Source organism: Xenopus laevis, chromosome 5L (assembly GCF_017654675.1).
Source record: "Xenopus laevis strain J_2021 chromosome 5L, Xenopus_laevis_v10.1, whole genome shotgun sequence".
Taxonomy (NCBI): Eukaryota; Metazoa; Chordata; class Amphibia; order Anura; family Pipidae; genus Xenopus; species Xenopus laevis.
Window position 1 is genome coordinate 130830063 of NC_054379.1, and position 24687 is coordinate 130854749.

At 37.1% G+C, this 24687-nt stretch overlaps 1 protein-coding gene across 1 annotated transcript; it reads right to left on the minus strand.

Moving 5' to 3' along the window:
- Nucleotides 1-3872: 3872 nt before the first annotated feature.
- On the minus strand, nt 3873-14802 carry tm4sf1.L (transmembrane 4 L six family member 1 L homeolog). The gene is given in 5 exon segments (NM_001095054.2): nt 3873-4173; nt 5898-6084; nt 7316-7458; nt 7548-7637; nt 14562-14802. Coding segments are annotated over 5 exon segments (612 nt in total). The 5' UTR covers nt 14739-14802; the 3' UTR covers nt 3873-4158.
- Nucleotides 14803-24687: the final 9885 nt, after the last annotated feature.

A 24687-nucleotide genomic window follows, 5' to 3' on the forward strand; every position in this document is an offset into this window, starting at 1 on the left:
CTTGATATCCCCTCCCCTTTGTGGTTTAGTAACCACCTCGAGGACCAGCCATTTCAATTGTGACTGATTGTGTTTATTCGAAAAGAAGTGTCGAGACACCGATGTATCAGTGGGGGTATTGGTGTTATAATTTCTAATGTCTGATTTATGTTCTTTTATTCTTTCTTTCACTGGGCGTATAGTTTGACCCACATACACCTTCCCACATGGGCATTTCAAGAGATACACTACGCCTGCTGTTAGACAGGTAGCGTAGTGTTTCAGTTTAATATTGTTTCCTTTCATGGGGTGGCAGATTGACTCTCCCCTTATTACAGAGGAGCAACATACACACCCCAGACAAGGAAACGTACCTTTTTTCTCCAAACCTTGGAATAAGACCTTCTGTCTTGTCTCTTTTTTGGGTTCTGCTGTACACAGATGGTCCCTAATGGTGCGTCCTTTTCTATAACAAAATAGAGGTGGATCTATACAAAATTTTTGAAGTTGTTTATCCCCTTGTAAAATTGGCCAAAACCTTTTAATTACTTTCTCAACTTGGTCACTTTTGTGATGGTATAGACTTACAAAAGGTGTCCTATTGTTTTTATTGGCCGCCTTAGACCCTTGTAAAAGAGAAGTTCTTGGGATCCTTCCAACCTCTGCAGCTGTTTTGTGGAGGGTGCATCTACTATAACCTTTTGTGCAAAACCTATTTATCAAGCCTTCTGCCGCTTCCCAGTATTTTGCATCGTCCGATGCAATTCTGCGTGCTCTTAGGAATTGCCCTTTTGGGATCCCTGTGATGCATTTTCTACTATGGAAACTGGAGCAATTAAGGAGGCTATTTCTATCAGTGGCCTTCCGATATAGGTTTGTAATTATTGACCCATTTTCCATAGTTAAACTCACATCAAGGAAATTCAAAGTTCGTTTGGATATTTCGGTGGTGAATTTGACTGTTGGATGGCTCTCATTTGCTTCATTCACCATTTCGTTAAATAATGTTATGTCCCCTTTCCAAACCACCAGAATATCGTCCATATAGCGTAGATATAATTGTATGTGATTTTTATAACGATGGTTCAGGAAAAGCTCCTGTTCAAGCTTATGGACAAACAGATTTGCAAAGGAGGGGGCCACCGCTGCCCCCATTGACGTGGAACGTGGAAGCTTTAGACCAGTGACCCCCAACCAGTGGCTCGGAAGCAACATGCTGCTCTCCGACACCTTGGATGTTGCTCTCGGTGACCTCAAAGCAGGGGCTTCTTTTATTCCTTATTCCTGGCTTGAAGGCAAATGTTACTTGCATAAAAACAATGTGTACTGCCAAACAGAACCTCCTGTAGGCTGTCAGTCCTCATAGGGGCTGCCAATAGCCAATCAAAGCCTTTAATTGACACCACCAGGAACTCTCTGCATGCCTATGTTGCTCTCCAATATTTATCTACATTTGATTGTGGCTCAAGGGTAAAAAAGGTTGGGGACCCCTGCTTTAGATAGTAACAACAGGCTGGATTAATGCAGGGGAGATAAACGGTTACAGATATATGGAACCTGTTATCCAGAATGCTCGGGGCCTGGGGTTTTCTGGATAAAGGATCTTTCCATAATTTTGGTCCTAGAAAACCATGTAAACATTAATTAAACCCAATAGACTGGTTTTGCTTCCAATAAGGATCAATTATTTACTAGTTGGGATTAAGGTAATGTTTTATTATTACAGAGAAAAAGTAAATTTTTTTTAACTTTTGAATTATTTGAATAAAATGGAGTCTATGGGAGCCTTCTGGATATCGGGTTTCCAGATAACGGATCCCATACCTGCACTAATATGAAGGGCTTGCAGTTATTGGCAGCGGGTATGAAGTAGGAAGGCAAAATAACCAAGTCTATATTGAAGAGTGATATAAATGGCAAGTTTACACAGTATCATCAGGGAATTTACAGCTCACTTTGTTTGAATTCAGAATTCAGGCCTTTATTTCCAGAAAAGTCACTTCACATTCATCTTTTTTTTCACTGCCCCCAAAGTTGATACTTTAATACCAAATGCACGTGGAAAGATTAGGGAAGATTGCCATTTTCCACCTTCCTTCCTATTCCTAGGGGAACACACGGAGGCCCATTTATCAACATTCTCATTTTGGTTTTAGAGGTTTTTTTAAAACTACGATGAAACTCTATTTCTCTAAAATCCAAAATGCCTTGTGTGTTATTAAAAGATCCAAATATAAAAAGCACAAACAAAAAAAACACTGAACTGACTTTTTTGGACGATAACTATTGAAAAAAAAATCAGAAAACCTCTAAAAAACTGAAAAAAAAATAGGATCAACACATATCCCATTGGCTTCATTGCTGAAGCTACTGTATGTATCAGAATATTTTTCATGGTTTTTGCACTTCATTATTAGCGTTTTAGAAAGATTATAGAGTATTATACCTTTTTTGCCTATTAAGTAAGATGCTGTTTATTCCACAGCACCTCTAAGGAAATACCATTGCAATTTGCCTTCTTCTCATGCCAGTTTGTATTTGCTCAACACAAAATGGTTTGATTATGGTTCCAGTCACAAGGTGGCAGCTTTGGGCTACAGATGGGAACTACTGTACTTGCACAAAACTGCCCATAATATATTGGTTAGTCAATTTCTGCCTGATAAGTATCCCCTTCTGCTTTTAATAGCATTTTGACATCATTTTAGGTATTGTATTTTTCAACACTATAGATTGATATAGAGATGTTTCCCCTCAAGACTAAGAAGGCAGTAATCCACACCTGTGATGAGTGAATTTGTCCCGTTTTGCTTAGGCGAAAACTCTGCGAAACAAAAATATAGACGCCCGTATCCAGATAATGTTGATGCGAGTGACTTTTCTGACGCGCGTCCAAAATTTTTATGCTTGCTAGCAAATTTCGCAGCAGTTTTGCAAATGTATTCGCTGGCGGCGAACCGTATAAATTCACCGCAAATTTGCGCCTGCCGAATTTATTCGCCCATCACTACACACAACCATGGCATAAACTACCGGCCAGCATATCCCAGTAACAATTTTTGGCTATTTACACTGCTATAAACTTGTAATAGGGGTGGTTCTGTGTTATAAAATGGTCAATTCCAAACAGCTTTTCAATTGGTCTTCATTAATTATTTTTTTTATTTATTTTTTATTTTTTTAATTATTTGCCTTCTCTCTTTGCAGCTTTCTAAGGGGGGGGGGCACTGAACCAGGAGCCAAAATATTGCTCTGTGAGGCTACAAGTTTATTGTTATTGCTGCTTTTTCTTACTCATATTTCTATTCAGACCCTCCTCTATTCATATTCCAGTCTCAAGACGATGGTTGCTGATACAGCTCCAGGGCAAACATAGTGGCTTTAATTACATATGGGGGTATGTGTGTTATTTTTTTATCAGTAGGGCACTGCCTGTATTTTGTAACCAGTTTTTCACGTACACTATGGGGGTTATTTACTAAACTTCAAATGCAAAAATCAGGAAAAAATTCAGAAAATCAGTAAAATCGGAAAATCTGGCATCTCAGACATGTTGAGGTTGCATATAAGACAATGGGAAAAGTCCCAATGATTTTTTGATGTGCGCTGGGTTTCATGCAATATCCCAAAGTTTTCAGGCAAAAAAACATAAGAAATCAGAGTTTCGGGTCAAAAATTTGAAAAAATCGTGAAAATCATGCAAAGCAAATTTTCGGGAAAATGTAATAATAAATAAGTGTAAAAAACCTGAGCGGATTTGATTGGAGTTTATAGCAGAAAATGTTGAGATAAAATCGGACTTTGATAAATAACCCCCTAGGAAAATAATAAATGTGATCACTTATATAAATTCTTTGTATAGAGTTTTAATAATAAAATGAACTCGTTTAAGGTGCATTTTCTAATAGAGCATTTATTGTATTAATAATAAAACAATATTAAATAAAAACAAACAAACAATGTTAATGCAAAATACCCCACCCCATTCGCACACAGTAGAATAGATGAGGGGAGAGTAGGAGCACTTTGTGTCCAAGTTCTTTACACTCTGACAGATGGTTCTTTCACTGTACTCTGTTCCATCCAGTAGAAAGCAGAGGACAAATCATACATTGCCATACAGTACACGTCTTTTCTTCATTATTGCATTTTTCTGGGTCAGCCAAAGTCTTGTATAACTCAGCAAGCGTAGGACTGTAAAGGAGAAGTAGAAAAGAGGAATGTAAGAAGAAAGCCATGCACTGATACACAACACAGAGTAATGGTGACCATACACGGGCAGATTAAAGCTGCCAATATTGGTCCTTTTTTTTCACCACTGCAAAGTTAATACAGGTATGGGATCTGTTATCCAGAAAGCTCAAAATTATGCAAAGGCCATCTCCCATAGAATCCAATTTATCCAAAAAATCCCAATTTTTAAAAATGATTTTATTTTTCTCTGTAATAATAAAACAGTACCTTGTACTTGATCCCAACTAAGATATAATTAATCTTTATTGGAAGCAAAACCAGCCTATTGGGTTTATTTAATGTTTAAATGAATTTCTAGTAGACTTAAAGCATGAAGATCCAAATTACAGAAAGATCCGTTATCCGGAAAACCCAGGTCCCGAGCATTCTGGATAACAGGTCCCATACCTGTACAATAATTATTGTGTGTTACTGAGCAATATTGATGGAAAAGTAGTTTGTATACAGACCATCCCCACGTTTCCATAATATCAATCCTTCACTTAAATAAAAGCGTAATCTCTCCATTCTAGCATGAACCTTGGGACAATACCTCAGCTATCAGTGCCAAGATTATTTTCCAAGATTAAGCTCTGCTATCTCCCCCGTGACTCTGGAGCTGATTGCTGTGTGACCTGATTATCTTCTAGATAACGGACCGGAGAGCACGTATATAACAGGAAGAAGGAACTGGTGACTGACACTACCAGTAGAATTCACTCCACACACATAACTTTATGGACCTTACGTGAGTATCCTAAAGAGAGCAGGGTGATGAGCAACATGCACCTTGGAACACTAAAATCACGTAAAATCAGCCACTTAATGACTCCAATAGGCTGAAATGTGGCATTTCACATGTTTTGTATTACATCTCTTAAAACCCAGCAGGAGATTAATATTGAAATTCCTTCCTGTCCATTATTAGTTTTATATTGCAAGGTTTAAGGGATAGTGTCATGGCACTGAATCTCAGATATATGGAAGACAAATTGCTCAAATGGATTTCTCCATGTTAGTGTTTGTATTTGAGTGAAACCTTGAAAATGTTTTATTGACTCAGGACATTGCCATAATGACCCCTTGTTCTCAAAACAAACTGTAGAACTGTCTTATATGGCATACTTATGTTTTTTTCTCTCATATTGTAAAAAAATTGGATGAAAATCACAGCATTCAAGAAAGTTTCATTTCTTAAAGGAACAGTTCAGTGTAAAAATAAAATCTGTGTAAATGGATAGGATGTGCAAAATAAAAAATGTTTCTAATATAGTTAGTTAACCAAAAATGTAATGTATAAAAGCTGGAGTGACTGGATGTCTAACATAATAGCCAGAACACTACTTCCTTAGTCAGCGACTTGAAGGGGGGGCCACATGGGACATAATTGTTCAGTGAGTTTGCAATTGATTCTCAGCATTCAGCTCAGATTCAGAAGCAACAGATATGGCCCATATCACTCAAATCAATGATTGGTTCCTGTCTGGTAATCAATCAGTGGAAACCAAGAGAGCTGCAAGGCAGGACGTAGTGTTCTGGCTATCCAGTCACTCTATTTGCCCAGTTTTTATTTTTATACTGAGCAATTACTTTTAATTTATTGATGGAATATTAACCATGGAATGCAAAATTAATTATGTATTAGAAGTACTGTCAGTGTACACTGGCGTGTCTCCCATAATTACCTGTGATGTATCTTGGCAGCACCACACACCGCATATCCCACCAATTAAGCCATTAATGATCTGAATTAGGCACAGGATGACCTGGATTCCAGACAGACCCAGAAGTATGGAAAACAAAGTAACATTCCACACAACAACATTCCTTGGTTCGATGCATGTGGACCAGGTTTGATACTTTGTCAGATATCTGTGTAACGAAAGACATAGTTATAGGCTTCCCAAATTATACTACAGATATAGGATCCATTATCCGGATACCTTTTATCCAGAATGCTCTGAATTACGGGTAGAGTATCTCCCATAGACCCCATTATAATCAAATAATTCAAATTTTTTACATAATTTCCTTTTTCTCTGTAATAATAAAGCAGTAACTTGTACTTTAGCCCAACTAATATATAATTAATCCTTAATGAAGGAAAAACAAGCATATTAGGTTTAATTAATGTTTAAATGATATTTTTGTAGACTTTAGGTATGGACACCACATTATGGAAAGACCCCTGATCTGGAAAACCCCAGGTTCGGAGCATTCTAGATAACAGGTTCAATACCTGTACTTCCAGCAACATGAGCCTCAACAACAAAAGATATAGATAGCTTTTATATCATCTATTATGCCAAAGTAGTGCATGCTGATTGGTTGTAGTCAAACTCCTGTATAAACCAGGCCAACTAGGCACTATTTCTCTTATATGGCTATAAAAACTGTGTATAGAGCAGTACTCCACTCACTAATAGAGCAGTACTCCACTCACTTATAGACTCCTCACTCCACATACATGGCAGATGCTGTTGTTATTTTACAGATTGTATATTAATTGTGCCAAATATTGTACCTTTACAAGTAGTTCATAAATAGTGACCTATATGGTGAGGAGCCCAGCCATGTACTGTATAGATCTTTTCAGACAAACTGAAATCAGGCCTATATCTACTCTCTTATCAATGCTGGTAGCAATAACTGAAAATTACAGACATGTTTACATTTGCTCTGTTGTAGTACAATATTTTCATGAGATTGGCAAACTGAACATGAAACTGGACCAGTGGCATAAATTAATGGCGCCAGGCCCCCCAACAAAATTTTTTTGGAGGGGCCTGATGCACAGTGATGCCTACCCGGGCCTACAGAATCCATGCAGAATCTAAGCCCGCCCACTGCCTGCCCCTGCTTAACTCCCATGCTGATGTCCCCACCCCCATCTGAATTCCCTCCTGCTTCCCCTGCTGCAAGTTATTGGGCCTGTAGGGGGCTGTTTGGGCCTCTGTGTACTTGAAATTTCAGGGTCTATTTTGAATCTCAGTCCAGACCTGACATTAATTTTTATCTAAAAGTATGCAAAGAAAACTTGAGGATGAACTATTCCTTTAAGCCTTTTTTATTTACAAGAGAGAAGATAAACTGTGATACTTACTTCCCATTAGTGTCGCTGAATGCATAAGACCAATCTCCGTTGTTTAAACACAGTGGCCCCTCAACTAAGCCCAGTGCAGAAATGACAACACAGTATCCAGCTCCAGCAACTCCAATTAACGCAGCCAAAATAGATGAGAGCATCTAAAGGTAAGACCGGAATAGGTTACACAGGTCACTCTCTGGCATCCGTCTGCCACCAAACATGCATTTTTATATGAAATGGCACTTACTGCACAGCTTTTCCCACATCTCTCATGGCCACAGCAGCCACAGCAATCCTCTTGTTCCAGTCCAATGAAAACTCCTGCTGGAAGCAGCATCTGAAACACAGAATGAAAACCCAATTTGTAAAAAGAGTACAGTAATATATTTTGTGGATAATTTCAAATTTAAGATTCATTTAATTGTAACATTACCCATTTCTTAAATGCACCTTAAACTCCCATACTTCACCCTTATAGCTACCAAATATGTGTAAAAATAAATACAAATATATCAATGAGATACACAAATACATGAAACCAATTGTTGCATTTGTATTAGACAAAACTTTGGTTTTGTTAAAGATATAATTCCATATTTATCTGCCTGTCTCTTTGTGAGTCTCTTTGTTGATGTCGCTGCCTAGGTAGCTGTATATCAATCACAGATTGCTTGATGTTACCATGGAACAACAAACCATTCTCAGGCAAACATTTTCTTTTGTTGGTAACACTGAGTCAGGTCCAGGACAATCTGGTTACACAGGAATATGTGCTTGTACCTATACAATCATTTTTAGCATAAATAGAAGGTAACTTATAATTTGCAAAGACTTAGTAAATGTCACGTTGGCCATAGCTGGACACAACATGCTAGTAATAATTAACCTACCTGCATATTAAACAAATGAAATTGTATTTATACTTATGAAATTCAATAAACCCCCTGTCAAGAACATACTGGGCCCCAAAGCAAAATCTGTAGCCCCCAAAACACTGGGATGATGTTTACAAAGCTCCACTACATGGTCTACATTTCTACATCTGCAAAATACAACTCCTTCTGCCAAAGCATAATTAGAATTTACTGAGCCCCATCAAAATCCAGGTTCCCCAAAAACCCCTATTACTGCCTGCATTCCTGCCCCCCCCCACTCCAGCCAGTCACATGATCTGTTTCTTTATTTGTTACAACAAACTCCCTTTAAATAATGTGTTATTCGGTAATGGCCAGCTCATCTATAGGTCTCTATAGCAGGGAGCAGATATGCCTACATACTAGGCATTATTAGGACTATAGTTGTAAAAACAGTGTAATATGTAAGTAAAAGAGAGCAGATAGTTACTTGTAAGATTGGTAGATCATTTAATATATAAATTACAATGTTAACCAATAATATTTAAGGCTTTTAAGGCTTTGAAGTTAGCTGGGACAGTCAAATCATTTATAAGGCAAGCTAACATTGATATAGAAAAGGATATTGCAGCAAGCAGTAAAACAAATCCAAAATTATTTTTTAAATATGTTAATAGTAAAAAAATGAAGCAGGAAGGGGTGGGACCCTTACTATCAGAGGGGGGTCAGCTAGTTGATGAAAACAAAATAAATGCGCAGATTCTGAACTCATATTTTTCATCTGTCTACACAAATGAGGAACCAGTAAGTGAAGGTTTCCGTCTTAATAGACCCAATTCTAGTAATACAACTAATGATGCATGGTTCACACATGAAGAAATTCAAAAGAGACTAGAACATGTTAAGATTAACAAAGGTCCGGGGCCAGATGGTATACATCCCAGGGTACTTAGCGAGTTTAGCTCTGTGATTGCCAAACCTCTTTACTTAATTTTTCAGGATTCATTGAGATCTGGCGTAGTGCCGAGAGACTGGCGAATTGCTAATGTGGTGCCTCTATTCAAAAAAGCCTCAGCCTCAAAACTATAGGCCAGTTAGTCTGATGTCAGTGGTAGGAAAGCTTTTCAAAGGGTTAATAACGAATAAGATACTGGACTTCATAGCAAATCATAATACTATGAGTTTGTGCCAGCATGGTTTTATGCGTAATAGATCTTGCCATACTAACTTAATGTCTTTTTATGAGAAGCTAAGTAGAGACCACGATTTGGGGATGGCAGTGGATGTAATTTACTTAGACTTTGCTAAAGCATTTGATACAATGCCACACAAAAGGTTACTGGTTAAATTAAGGAATGTTGGCCTGGAACATAGTATTTGTACCTGGATAGAGAACTGGCTAAAAGATAGACTACAAAGAGTGGTGGTAAATGGAACATTTTCTAATTGGACCAGTGTTGTTAGTGGAGTACCGCAGGGCTCTGTACTAGGTCCCTTGCTTTTCAATTTGTTTATTAATGACCTGGAGGTGGGCATTGAAAGCATTGAAAGTACTGTTTCTATTTTTGCAGATGATACTAAATTGTGCAGAACTATAGGTTCCATGCAGGATGCTGCTACTTTGCAGAGTAATTTGTCTAAGTTGGAGAACTGGGCAGAAAACTGGAAAATGAGGTTCAATGTTGATAAATGCAAGGTTATGCACTTTGGCAAAAATAATATAATTGCAAGTTATACACTAAATGGCAGTGTGTTGGGAGTTTCCTTAAATGAGAAGGATCTAGGGGTCTTTGTAGATAACACGTTGTCTAATTCTGGGCAGTGTCATTCTGTGGCTACTAAAGCAAATAAAGTCCTGTCTTGCATAAAAAAGGGCATTAACTCAAGGGATGAAAACATAATTATGCCTCTTTATAGGTCCCTGGTAAGGCCTCATCTGGAGTATGCAGTTCAGTTTTGGACTCCAGTCCTTAAGAGGGATATAAATGAGCTGGAGAGAGTGCAGAGACTAAGTGCAACTAAATTGGTTAGAGGGATGGAAGACTTAAATTATGAGGGTAGACTGTCAAGGTTGGGGTTGTTTTCTCTGGAAAAAAGGCGCTTGCAAAGGGACATGATTACACTTTACAAGTACATTAGTGGACATTATAGACAAATAACAGGGGACCTTTTTACCCATAAAGTGGATCACCGTACCAGAGGCCACCCTTTAGAATAGATTAGTCGCCCATCGACAAATCGCTTCTTCAGGCGACTAATCTCCCCGAGCTGCCTTCCCACCAGTTAGAATGTAAATCGCCGGCAGGATGGCACTTGGAATGCTTCATTTTCACAAGGAAACTTCGAGGGTCTTCGGAAAGCCAAAGCGATCCGAGTGCCATCTCACCGGCGATTTACATTCTAGCTGGCGGGAAGTCTTTTTGTGGAGATTAGTCACCCGAAGAAGAGGCGATTAGTTGCCGGGCGACTAAATCTCCCTGAATCTTCCTGTGTGTCTCTGCCCTAAGGAAGGGTGGGTTCCTCCTAATTTCTCTACATCTCACATTGCAGAGATTAACTTCTAGACATCTTGCCACCTTCACCTGTTTTCCTCTCAACAGTGGACCCAAGTAGTTTGAACTGCTTTTTTGTTATACTCTAATTTGGTGGCGATAGGCTGCTAACTATCTTTATTCCAGCACTGCCCAAGTGCCCAATATACCATACATAATTTTGTAGTACCATTGTGTCCAGGAATGCTCATGTTAAGAGAAATATGGAAAGCACCTACATATAATTTGGGACTTTCCTGGTCTTACTAAGATTTCAGTTCTTTGTGATACTCATGCTTTAATATATTTATATGCATGTACAGGTATGGGACCTGTTATCCAGAATGCTTGGGACCTGGGTTTTCCAGATAATGGATCTTTCCATAATTTGGATCTTCATACCTTAAATCTACTAAAATCATGTAAACATTAAATAAACCCAATAGGCTGGTTTTGCTTCCAAAAAGGATTAATTATATCTTAGTACTTAGGATCAAGTACAATGTATTGTTTTATTATTACAGAGAAAAAGGAAAAAATAAAAAATGTGTATTATTTGGAAATAATGGAGTCTACGGGACATAATTTGGAGCTTTCTGGATAAAGTTTCTGGGTAACAGAACCCATACTTGTATAATAAATGGTGGGTATATATTTCTGGAACTACATCTAGCCTTATCCTCTATTTGTATTTCCAAGATCAATTTTTAATCTCTGATTAATTAGGTAATATATTCGGTTATGAATGAATTCTCTGATGGGCATTTCCAGCCTATTTTATTTTTAGATTGTGCTCATTGCATAAAAGTTGCATTGATCTTTACCAAGGAAGGAAATATTTATGATGGATAATTAGTATGTGGAGAAACAGGAATCCTGTTATGAAATGTTTTCATTAGCATGACATCAGAACAACATGCACAAATATCAAAGCTGTGTCTCCTCCCCAGGTATAAAGATTGGTCTCTCATCTTCCCAAACCACTAAAGCAACACACACAAGTCATTAACGTTTAATAATACCCACAATAACAGCAGGGCAAGTATGTGTATGTATAATATCACACAACACAATCTTCATGCCCAGTTTGTCAAGATATTTTTGACAAACAGATGGGTAGACCGTAGAATAAAGGCTTGGAAAAAAAAACAATTTCTAGAAAAATGTCTGACAGGCCACTTTGTATTTTCCACTAAATGTATTTCAGTAATTTCTGTAATGTAGAGAAACTCTAGGATATGAGTGTATTTGTCTGGTTGTAAATCAAACATGTAGGAAAACAGAATCAGATTGTTACATAGATTTGCTATTAATTTGACAAAGCATGCATCCAAAATCAGCTTTTTTTTATCACCCTTTTAATCTCTTACATCCAAATGGTGAAGGATCCTGTCAATATCATCACATTCGGCTTTGAAGCAATCTAAATGGCATTACACACAGTGAAATTAAAAAAAGTTTCCCCAGGTCTAGTGACCTGTCAGAAAAATGAAACCAATTGGACTCATACTTTGCACCTGTATTGCATAAGTGTTTCTCTATAAGTACACTAAACAGTAAGAAACTTATTGTAGATAGGGCCGACATTTTAAAGGAGAACTAAACCCGAAAAATGAATATGGCTAGAAATGTCTTATTTTATATATTGAAGTTATTGAACCAGCTTAAAGGTTCAGCATCTCTATAGTAGTAATGATCCAGGACTTTAAAGTTGTCCCAGGAGTTTTCCATCTTGGACTTTGTTAGGCTGCTGTTGAGATGCTAAGCTTAGGGGTTGGGTTATATATATATATATATATATTATATATATATATATATATATATATATATATATATATATATATATATATATAGTATAAGGAAAAGCTCGCACTCACAGGACTTATCACAATCAAAAAAGGGTGTTTATTTTGATCAAAAAACAACAAGTTGTTTTTTGATCCAAATAAACACCCTTTTTTGATTGTGATAAGTCCTGTGAGTGCGAGCTTTTCCTTATACTACTTAACCTTTTGAGCTTATTGCACCCAGGCAAGGATGACCCATTGACGAGTTGTGCTGGCCTCTACACTACTTTATATATATATATATATATATATATATATATATATATATATATATATATATATACCAAGCAAGAGAAGGATCCGCACTCTCAGGTCTTAAATACTGTCAAAAAAGTTTTATTAAAACATGCGAGTCTGATATATATATATATATAATTTTCAAAAGGTACTTGTACTCTGTCCTTGCTGCTTTGTGGGTGCTTGGTCAAATAAATCATATATATTCATTCAGGATGGCCCAGCACACCATTTTCATAAATCAAGAAATTCTTATTGCATAATCACTGTACATCCAAAGTTTCAACTAACATTGGTGCCTTTATCACGGATGATAATGGCCCCAATGTGGGTCGAAACGTTGGATGCACAGTGATCCCACTGGTGTCTAATAAAAGGGCAGCCAAGTTTGGGAGTTTTACTTTGAAAGCAGCAAGTAAGTTGCAGGTAAAACTTAGTCCCTTTGTAAAATGTATAATGAAGCAATAGAATTCTTAATGAATCAGATGAAATTGAGCATAGGACTGGCCAGATATGGGATGACTTTGATGTAGTTGGCCAGCTTAAATATATTGCAATACATGGACAAACAATCCCTTTGTTGTTTAAAGGGTAAGGCATTTTTCAGTAGCAGTATGCACAAAATGTCTCTGTCTTAAATATATTGATAATGGGTTGAGTGCAGAGGAATCTTGTATTTGTATATATATATATATATATATATATATATATATATATATATATATATATATATATATATATATATATATATATATATATATATATTCAGTATATTGTGCGTTGGTCTCTAAGCTCAGGGCAGCATCTGATCCTGAAAAGAAAGTTTTCTATTTCAAGACGTGTTAAAAACGGATGTCTGTGATTGTAGCTCTCTTTATAATGGCAAGTGCATTGTCACATCAGTGTCACTGAGCAGGTGTGAATGGAAGTGATAGGGAACTGCAGTTTTTCTCACGTTTCTTCTTTGGACAATGAAAGGCATTTCCAGATTACATTTTCAGCTCTGATAGGGAATGCAGGTTATGCAGTGAGGTGGGAGAACCTGCTAAAATGTTTGGGCAGTAATGTAGAAACTGGCCAAACTCTTTATCTGATTCCGTGTAGCTTTAGGTTTTACATATCTGACCAACGTATCTTTAGATCCTGTATGATACGTACTTCACAATTATGAGCCCAGATTTAATCAGCAGACTAATTGCAAAGGTGACAACTCCACGTGAGTATCAAGTTATGGTATTTTATGAAAGCTAGATATATTCAGAAACAACTCCACTGCATAAATTAGAAGTTTACATAAGTGAAATACAGGTATGGGATACTTTATCCAGAAAGCTCTGAATTCATGTCCCATATACTCCATTTTAATCAAATAATTCAGATTTTTCTTCTCTGTAATAATAAAACAGTCCCTTGTACTTGATCCCAACTACGATATAATTAATCCTTATTGGATGCAAAACCAGCCTATTGGGTTTATTTAAGGTTTAAATTCATTTTAAGTAGACAATGTATGGAGATCCAAATTACGGAAAGATTCCTAATCCAGAAAACCCTTACCAAGAAAACCCACACTAGATAATAGGTCCCATACCTGTATTTAATAATAGGAGTTTTTGATGATATGTTTTTAAACTTTGTGATGGAGTAGAATTTATGAACGAAAAGCAGTTCTTATCAGTAACTTTGGCCAAGAAGCTTAACGTTTCATCAAAAAGAATGAATCAAAATATTCAGTGAATAGACCCACAGTAGGAGATTTATAATGGATTATAATGTATGTTGTAAAACTTACCAGTAGCCCTGCACCACCAATGCCCTGGAAGAACCATACAAATCTACTCAAGTGGTTCTCGGAAGCATACTTGGTCTCTCCATTGGGAAAATAAAGCAAAATGTTTGCCGCAATGCAGAATATTGCCAGAATGAGAAGCGAGTAGCCAATACATCTGGCGCAGCTGCCGTAGCACATTCTTTGCCCCTCTGTCCTTGGGATCAGTTCTCTAGCAATCCAGTTGGACTCCTAAAACACAACCTGGGTGTTTGCTTTTTGCTACTTCTTAAATACCGTGCAGTACCTTAGTCATGAGGATGAAACCTATAATTAGTAAGGTTGCTCACTTGCTCACTGCAGTTGCCTTTTTGCTGAACTGTCTGCCCTTCTACGTAGGAGAAGGAGGGGAAAGTATAACAAATAATTTTTTAATCAGGCTCTTATTTACATTAGTATTCACCACGTCAGTAAGCCAGTTCTCCTACACATCACACACTCAGTAATACCAGCCTCCTAGCAAATATGCTCAAGCTTAATACGATTCATGGGAAAATAATAGGTTCATTGTTATGCATTTGACAACTAAGTCTATGTTACAGTGTGTTTAACCTGAATTAGGTAGGATTATTTTGAAACCAATGCGTGTTCATGCGCAAATATGAAGTTCTGATACCCCAAATGTGCCCTAAAGATAAAAGTTATACAGTTTTATCCAGAAAGCTCCGAATTACAGGAAGACCATACCCCTCAAAGATTAAATTTTTATACAAATAATTCAGATTTTTAAAGATGATTTCTTTTTTCTCTGTAATAATAAACCAGTACCTTTTATTAATCCCAACTAAATTGAAACGAATCCCAACTGGAGGCCAAACAATCCTATTGGAGTGATTTCATGTTTATATAATATGTCAGTAGACTCAAGGCTTGGAGATCCAAATTATACTTGATCCCAACTAAGATATAATTAATATTTATTGGAAGCAAAACCTGCCTATTGGGTTTATTTAATGTCTACATGATTTTCTAGCAGATCTAAATAAATAATAATTAGATAATTAGATAAAGATCTAAATTACAGAAAGATACATTATCCAGAAAGCCCCAGGTCCCAAACATTCTGGATAACAGATCCCATATCTATATTATAGAGGAAACTAGTGTAATTAAGAGCATGGCAGCAACCAGATTTCTGCATTTCAGTTACTGTTTAGGCATTGTTTATGTTAAAGGGACTATGTTTATGTTAAAGTTAACTTTTAGTATGATGTAGAGGGTGAAATTCCAAGACAATTTGCAAAAGGTTTTCATTTTTTATTATTCATGATTTTTGAGTTATTTAACTTTTTATTTCGCAGCTCTACAGTTTGAAATTTCAGCAGTCTGGTTGCTAGGGTTGCTATTGATTTGAATAAGAGACTGGAATATGAATAGGAGAGGGCACGAAGAGAAAGATGTAAAAAGTAACAATAACAATAAATGTGTAGCCTTACAGAGCATTTGTTTTTTCAGTGACCCCATTTGACAGCTGGAAAGAGTCAGAAGAAGAAGGGAAATAATTTAAAAACTATAAAAAATAAATAATAAAGTTGTTTAAAATTGGCCATTCTATAAAATACTAAAAGTTAACTTAAAAGCGAACCACCATAAATGGAGTAGATAGTGTGGTGGGTGGGTACTGCGCACTATGGAAGATTTAAATTAGAGGGTTGTGGTGGTATAACTATGAGTCTTTTCAATTAGGGACAGAATGTCACAAGTCCTCCATAAATTACCCGTTTAATTAACATAAAATGTACTTCTGGTACAGTAGTCCTATTACACAATTTGGATCTGGAAGAAATAATTAAATCTTCCGTGTATGAAATCAGAATCACAAGGTGTAACCTAATAAAGGAAAGAATGTTTATTGATGTGTTCAGTTACTTAAGAACCACCCATTGTTGTACTTTATATTGAAACTGACTGATCACAGACATCAATTAGAGCACTATAAACAGAAAATCCGCCATTAATTGAGTATTCATGTAATCTTCACTGCTGGAAGTTTAGCCTTTTCATGGAGCACATAAATATTTTTAAGGTTATGTTTATCATTTCCTATGTGTACAACTGTTCATAAAAGTCTAAACAGAAATGACTGTTGTATGAAATTAATATGGCAACGATCTTACCACTAGTAAAAACAAATATCAACCTGTCTGCACCTAAATAGATCAAAAAAGAATGTTCCAATTGTGCTGCTTTATTTCCATTAAAAAATAGTACCATCGTTTTGTTTGAATTCCACTTAAACAGTCGAATAAAAGTCACGACAAGATGAGATTTAAATACAAGGAAGATTTTGTTCTTCATATAAAAGCTTCAAGTTATTGAAAAGCAGAGCTACTAGTTAAATGTAATCCCTGTGGTAGAGTATTCTGAAATATTTTACAGGTATGGGACCTGTTATCCAGAATACTCAGGACTTGGAGTTTTCCGGATAATGGATCTTTCCATAACTTGGATCTTCATACCTTAAGTCTACTAGAAAATCATTTAAACATTAAATAACCCAATAGGCTGGATTTGCTTCCAATAAGGATAAATTATATCTTAGTTGGGATCAAGTACAAGCTACTTTTTTATTAGTACAAAAAAAAGGAAATAGGAGTCTATGGGAGATGGCTTTCCCGTAATTCAGAGCTTTCTGGATAATAGATCCCATACCTGTATATACCTTCCAACACTGCATTGACAGGCTGTCTAACATCAGCTTTGCTCCTGTAAGACTCTACAACCATCTGAATTTCCCTCACAAATAATATAATAATAAATCTGTGCTTCTGGCACAAACAGATTAAAAAAAAATGGTTAGATGTTGGCTGTTGGCCACAATACATATATAATTGGGCTAGGCTCTTACACTCAACTTAATAGTTACAATACCCATAGACTGGGGACTTCAGTTCAGTGCATTATGATTGAATGACATTTTGTAATAGTTTATCTACATGACATATGTTTGTTATGTGTTAATGTTGCCTTGATGGCACAAAACTGGTATTTGCAAACATAACTCCCTTGCTTATTACACAAATGTTGTGTACATGCAAAACATGTTTGATTAGGTTTCACAAGACTCGATCGCTGCTCAGTACACACAATGATGTTCTGTAACTCCTTCTTACTATGATGTGTTTAATGTAAAGGCTCACATCACAATGGTTCAAGGTGCAAATTGCAAAAATTGGGCACAAGGATGCTCATGGCCCTTGAGGTGCAACTCTTTGAGCTCCTAGAATGATCATATGATGGGCGGCATATGGGTGGCCAAGTGCCAGGCCAAACTAGATGAGCACCCTACACAAATCCATCTGGAATACTGCCCCCTCCCAATGAGATATGCTTGTGTGGTGGCAAGTGAGAGGGGGTGAATGACAAGCTTTGTTCACAGAAATTGGCAGCGCTGGCAGGGTCAGGTACCAGCGTCAGACTGGGCTGATGGGACACCAGGAAAAAACATGGTGGGCCCCCGACCTTGTGGGCCTCGTTGTCCAAGACACGTTACTCTCTAAAAAAGTGAGGTTGTTCCCTCTAGACCTCCCCCAACTGCGACTGCAGCAGTTAAGTATAAGGTAGGTAGTGGCACAGGGGGGGTATCGGATTTGCTAAATCTGCGATTGGGGCTAGGGGCCCTGAGAGGGATGGCGCCTTTGAGGTGGTATTCCCAGTGGGTCCACAAACCCAAGTCCAAAGCTGTCTGGACTAGAGGTAGGCAGACAGAAAATAAGCATGCCCAGCACCCGTCCACCACCATTGTGCCCCTTGGGCCACTTGGGTGGCCCCATGGCATGGCCCTAACTTGTTGTAGTAATTTAGCGTTGCCTAAATAATTCCAGGGTCTCTTTCTCTGTCTGATAAAAAAGAAAGAAACAATATATATTTCATTGCTTCTCAGGTGATAGATTTTATTTGTTCATGTGCATTTATTGGACAGTTCCTAGCAGTATAGATAAACTATTAGGTAGTGAATATAATTTTCTGTAAAAGACATTGCTCTAAAATCAAAGGATTGTTTTGGTCAGCAAACCTGCCATTTTTGGACCCCACTGAAGAGTCACAGGCCAAAAGGGAATAGAATGTGAATTTGGGATTTTTAGGATCTGCGGGTGCTATACAGTCATGAGAAAGGCAGGATATCCAGGATAATCACTTGCTGAAACACCAATGCTGTCAATCACTCAACAAAATAATCTGGTGCATCAAATAGGTGTGTCACTTTAAATACCAGAAGACGTATCAAGAGTTGAAAGTAGTGGCCAAAACCAATTTTAAAATTGACACCCATTAGTGTGTCTGAATACCAGATGCAGCAATTGAAACAGGCCAGATACACTCCATCAACTAACAACTCCATGTAAATATTCATATGTAAAACACAACACAAAAACATAGTGTTTTTTTTAAACAAAACATTCCTAAATACTAATTCCAAATACTTTGCTTTATTCAATGTATTTGTCATGTTTACTCAGGAGCAGATTACTACACTGCCGTGAACCATCCCTATAATTGTCCCCTGCAGATGACATGGTAATGATGGCACATGTGCTTCCTTATACAGGTATGGAATCTGTTATCCAGAATGTTAGGTCTACTTAAAACATTTCAACATTAAATAAACCCAATTTTATTGTTCTGCAGCCAATAGGGATTCAATTTATGTTAGTTGGAACCAAACACAAGGTTCTGTATTATTATTACAGAGAAAAAGGAAATAATTTTTAAAAATGTAAATGATATGATTAAAAATGGAGTCTAGGGGGCAAATTTACTTACCTCCGAAGTTGCGTCAGCGTTGACTTCGCCGCACTTTGCCCGGCGTAGATACTCCAGGGCTGCGCATATTCACGAAGATCCCAAGTTGCTCACAAGTTACCGATCGTTTGCGAAGTTGCGATAGTGATGTTACGATCAGCTGTTCAAAGTTACGATATCGATCGGAAATTTGCATATGGCGTGCAGTTAAAGTACAATGGCCGTATATGCAGCAGAAAACACATTATACTAGACAAGGCCAGGGAACCTTAATAAATGTGTTCTAATGCTCTGTACATGTGCCCACAGTATAGTTTAGGTGCCATATCTTATCAAATGTAGAGGGGAAGGAGGATACCTTAAAAAAAAAATTCAGCCTATCACCCTATAAAAAGTAAAAGACGCCAGCGTTTTTTTGGGACTTAGAAAAAATGTCCACTTTTTTTGAACCATCCCTATCTACTCTATTGCACTTCGCCTGGTCTGAGGTGGCGAAGTAAAGTCTGGCGCAAGAGGTAAAGTTCACGGAAATAAGCAAGTTAATGAATTAGCGTAGTTACGTCCCTTCACCATAGCGCAACTTCAACTGAGGTAAGGGTGCAAAGTAGCGCTAGAGTAGGTCCACCGTGCTAGCAAATTTACGCCAGCACCGATTAGTAAATCGGCGAAGTGGCAAAATGACGTCATGCTGGTGAATTTTCACTAGCGTTAGTCACTTTGCCCTTTAGTAAATTTGCCACTAGGGGAGATGGCCTTTCTGTAATTTAGAGCTTTCTGAAGAATGGGTTTTCTTGATAATGGATCCTATACCTATAGTTTTTTTTTTTTATCCTTGTGATAAACCCACCAAAAGAGGGTAGAATTGAAGGGAGCTGCAGTCAAGTTCCTTTAAGGTATTAGGAAGCACATGGGGGCAAATTTACTAAAGTGCGAATTGGCTAACCCTGGCGAAAATTTGCCAGCGTGACGTCATTTTCGCACTTCGCAAATTTACCAACACTGACCCTGGCGAAAATTCGCCAGCGATGTAGATAGCCTAGCGCAACTTCGCACCCTAACGCTGGCGAAGTTGCACTCTGGCGAAGGGGGCTAAAATACGCAAATTTACTAAGATTGTTTTTTTTCTGAACCTCACCTCCTTCTCCAGAGTTTACTTCGCCAGGTCAGAGCAGGCGAAGTTCAGAAGTCCCAGAAATGCTGGCATTTAGGGTGCCCACCTTCCCCCCAACATTTTATAACATATGGCACCTTAAACTATATTGTGGGGACATGTGTAGGGCATTAGAACACCCCTATATACTTTTATTCCCTTTCCAGTGTTAGGTATGCATTGCAGCATACGAGTCCATTAATTTTTAAATTTGGCGCCGTATGCAAATTAGCCTTCGCTAGCGTAACTTCGGACCGCTGATCGTAACATCGCTAGCGCAACTTCGCAAACGATTGGTAACTTGTGCGGAACTTAGGATCTTCGTGAATTTGCGATGTCCTGGCGAATCTACGCCTGGCAGAGTGCGGCGAAGACAACGCTAGCGGATTTTCGGAGGTACTGTAAGTAAATTTCCCCCATGGAATGCCGACTTTTTTTGTTTTCATAACCATTTGAGATAATTTCCATAGGCGTTGTATATGCCTGCAAATCCAAGCAAGGTTTTTTGAATTGTTAGGGCTTGGTACATACAGTGTTTCAATCAGTGCTGATGTATTTGCATTGATTACAGTGACTGTTATTGCGAGCCATTTGGGATCCAGAACATGCACTTGGCAACATTCTAGATTCTAGAAAATCTTCATGTGCTCCCCATTTTGCTGCATTGCAAATTGTATGTAAAATAAAATCAATGGAATTCTATTTAATGGTTTCAAATGAACTGCTGTTAATTGCTGTGTAGTTCCTATTACATTTAGTTCCTCTCAGTTATGCAATGACTAAAGCCCGGCACAGCAGAAAACGAACAGGCCCAGACGACAGCACTGACTTAGTCAACTCTAATTATAAAGGTTAAAAATGGAACTTTATTAGTTGCAACTTGACAATCAAGTCATGTCATGGTCTGATGTGCTTGAGACTGAGAGCAGTGAATCACAGGCATGACACATACATTCATCAACTGGTATAAATAGTAAAACAAATGGGGAACTACTTCACTTCCTGACATCACAATGAAACCAATTAAGATGCCTGAAGTTCTGCCATGAGACGAGAATCAAGTTGGAAACAATAGCAATTTGAAGGATTATGAATACAGTGTAGATTGTGAATTCATAAGATACGAACAAAACAAATGCAACAGTTGTTACACTCTTGCAGTAGGACATGAGATATAAACATGTTTAAAAAATATTGAAAATGAATTAATAGTGAGTACAGAATTAGCTCATCTGGTGTGAAAGATCTGCCATTTGCTTTTATTCAAAGGCAGATGTTTGTAGCATCTACTAGTCTCATATGTGTATAATGTAATCTGTACTTGGAATATCTCTTATCAATTATGTTTATTTAAGATATAGTCAATAGACAGATATTCAGCACCTCAATAATGATTGACAAATTGTAGAACAAATAAGAAACCCTGAGATATGGGTCATGTAGAAAAGAACAGTCGATTAATATGTTGTATCCAAAACTTTCAGTGCATAGCAGTCTTTATGCTTTATAAACTTATGGGCAACACATTTTGGAAGTCATCTCTTCTTCAAGCTTCAAAAAGTATATAAATTAACAAATCAACAAAACTAAAAGTTAACGCCCAGAAAATACTCACATGTAAGCACAGGAAAATGAATGATAAAAGCTGAGGAATTTTGGCTTTAAACCAAAAGAATAGATCTATTGCGGTAAGACCTTCTTTGAAACCGAGACCTACAATAAATAGATTATTAAATAGGTTAAATCAAACGTTTCTTCTAGTTCTAAGGAGGTCAAGGGTGTTCTTAGGCATAATGGCACTACAAGACCTTGATTGTTCTCTTAGGTTTGTTTTAAATGATGCTTTCTATTTTACTTAAGATTCACAAGGGCAACCTTCTGGCTGTGGCAGTTATTGGTTCTTAGACATCTAGTCATATTCTTGGCCAAGCTATCTAATCGTTAACTCAGATCCCATGTGTATATCTCATCCCTCATCTTGACTTCAACATTGCTTCTAAAGCTTTTGAACAATTTTCTTCATGATGATATTATAACTGGTTCTTACCAACTATTTATGTTTGAGGGGGAAGAGCTGAACCCTCAATTGAAGGACTTTAGGATCCAAGACTGACCCTCTATACATACATGCACATAATACTCTTATGTATTCCCTGGAGGTTAGGTCCATCCTTCTGTACTGTTCACCAGACACTGCTTGACCCGGTGGAAGTGTAAAGATAATATTTGATTTCATAAAATGTTTTTTACATCCTATTATATGGAGGGATCCGTCACACTTGTATAGTGTTCTTGGCTAATCATGTAACTCTTGACCACAAAAATAAAAAGGTTTTATACTGTAATTATAAGACATTTTATGTCTAAATTCTGCATATAAGTTGGTAGGTACTAAATGGTTGGTGTATTGGTAATTATATAGCTATGTTGTAGCCCTCGTGATGGCAGAAAAATGTAAACATAACAAATAACAAAGAGCTAATTGTTGTTTTTTTTATAAAGGCATTTCATTTATTTATATGCTTGACTACTGATGCATATCCCTCAGACTTGGTGTAACATAAGAGAATTCAGCAAATTCAGGCATCAGAAAACGTTAACCTTGAAAATGTGTGCAAAACATTGTGTAAAAAGTGGGGGCACCCAATAATGTTTTTTTATGTGGCTTTTATCAAGCCAGTTCACTGCTACACATTCATGTAAACAACTTTATAAACATGTGATATTATACAGCGTACTATAGACTCGGGCATATCTGTGCAGCTCTCTGGCAACTGCTGCAGCCACCGCCCATGCAGTTCATTTTATTCAAATAATGGACTATTTACTTTTTCTCTGTAATTTATAAACCAGTCATTTGTACTTGATCCCAACTAATAATTCCTCCTTATTGGGGGCAAACAATCCTACTGGGCATATTTGGAAGGTTCTTTATCAAAATCCGAATTTTTCTGATTATTTTATGAAAAAAAAGGCAGAGCAAACTAGAATACACTATTTGACCTTTATTTATTATTAAAAAAGGCCGATTTAATCGGATCAGGTAAAAAGTCGATAAAATTGTGTGAAAATCCAAATCATATGATTTTTTTCTGATTTTCTTCCTGAATCGATTGATTTTTTCTGACTTTTTCCCGAAAAGTCAGAATTCTTTGGATTTTTGCTTGAAAAGCCTGAAATAGTCGGATTTTGGGGCTAATTCCAGCGCAGACCAAAGAAACTTCCAAATAGGATAGGGACCTCTCCCATTGACTCATACAGTATACAACCTCGGCAGGTCTGAGATGGAGTATTTTCAGATTCTGGCTTTTTCCATCCAAGGGGTATAAAAAATAAAAATTTGAGGGGTTTTTTTACACTAAAAATTTGGATTTTATAGTAAAAGAAATCTAATTTTTCAAGTTTTTTGGATTCGGACTTTAATACATAACCCCCTTAATGTCTAAATGACTTTTTAATACACTTAGGGGCAGATTTTTGAGCTCCCATACTTTCAAAATTTTGAATAAAAAAAAACCAACATAAATTCATAAAAAAAAATCTACGTTTTTTTCTGCGAGTGAATAGGCTGTATTCAATCGTTCGAATCGAAGTAAGATCGTATTCGATCGAATTCGATTCAAAGTATTTTTTTAAAAAAAAAACTACGTCCAATTAACTCCAAATAGGTTCTAGGAAGTCCACCATAGGCTAAAACAGCAATTCGTCTGGTTTTAGATGATGAATGCTCGAAGTCAAAGTTTTAAAGAGACATGATATATTTCAATATTTGAATTTTTTTTTTCAAATTCGAATCGAATTTGGACTATTCCCTCGTCGAAGTACACAAAAATAGCTTGAAATTCAAATTTTTTTACTTTGAATTTTCAAACCAAAAAGAAAGTGAGTTAGGGAGCACCTTCCATCAAATTGAGAAACAGGAGATGGTGTGCAGGGTCCAAAATATATATCATAAATAGTTAGGAGGAAAGAAGTAGATCCATGAAATTGTACCTGCCCATCTGTCAATTCTGAAGACTCGTTTGTAGTGTTAAAACTTAACTTTTAATGTTTTACTAATACCATACATTCATAATTAATTAAAACCAGGGTATAGAACAGGGGGTCAGAATACCTGGAGGCAAGGGGTAATTGGAGTGTGACCCAAGGTAGAGGAGTAGAACGATTGGCTAGTCAATATGTTCAACCAGGCCTGAC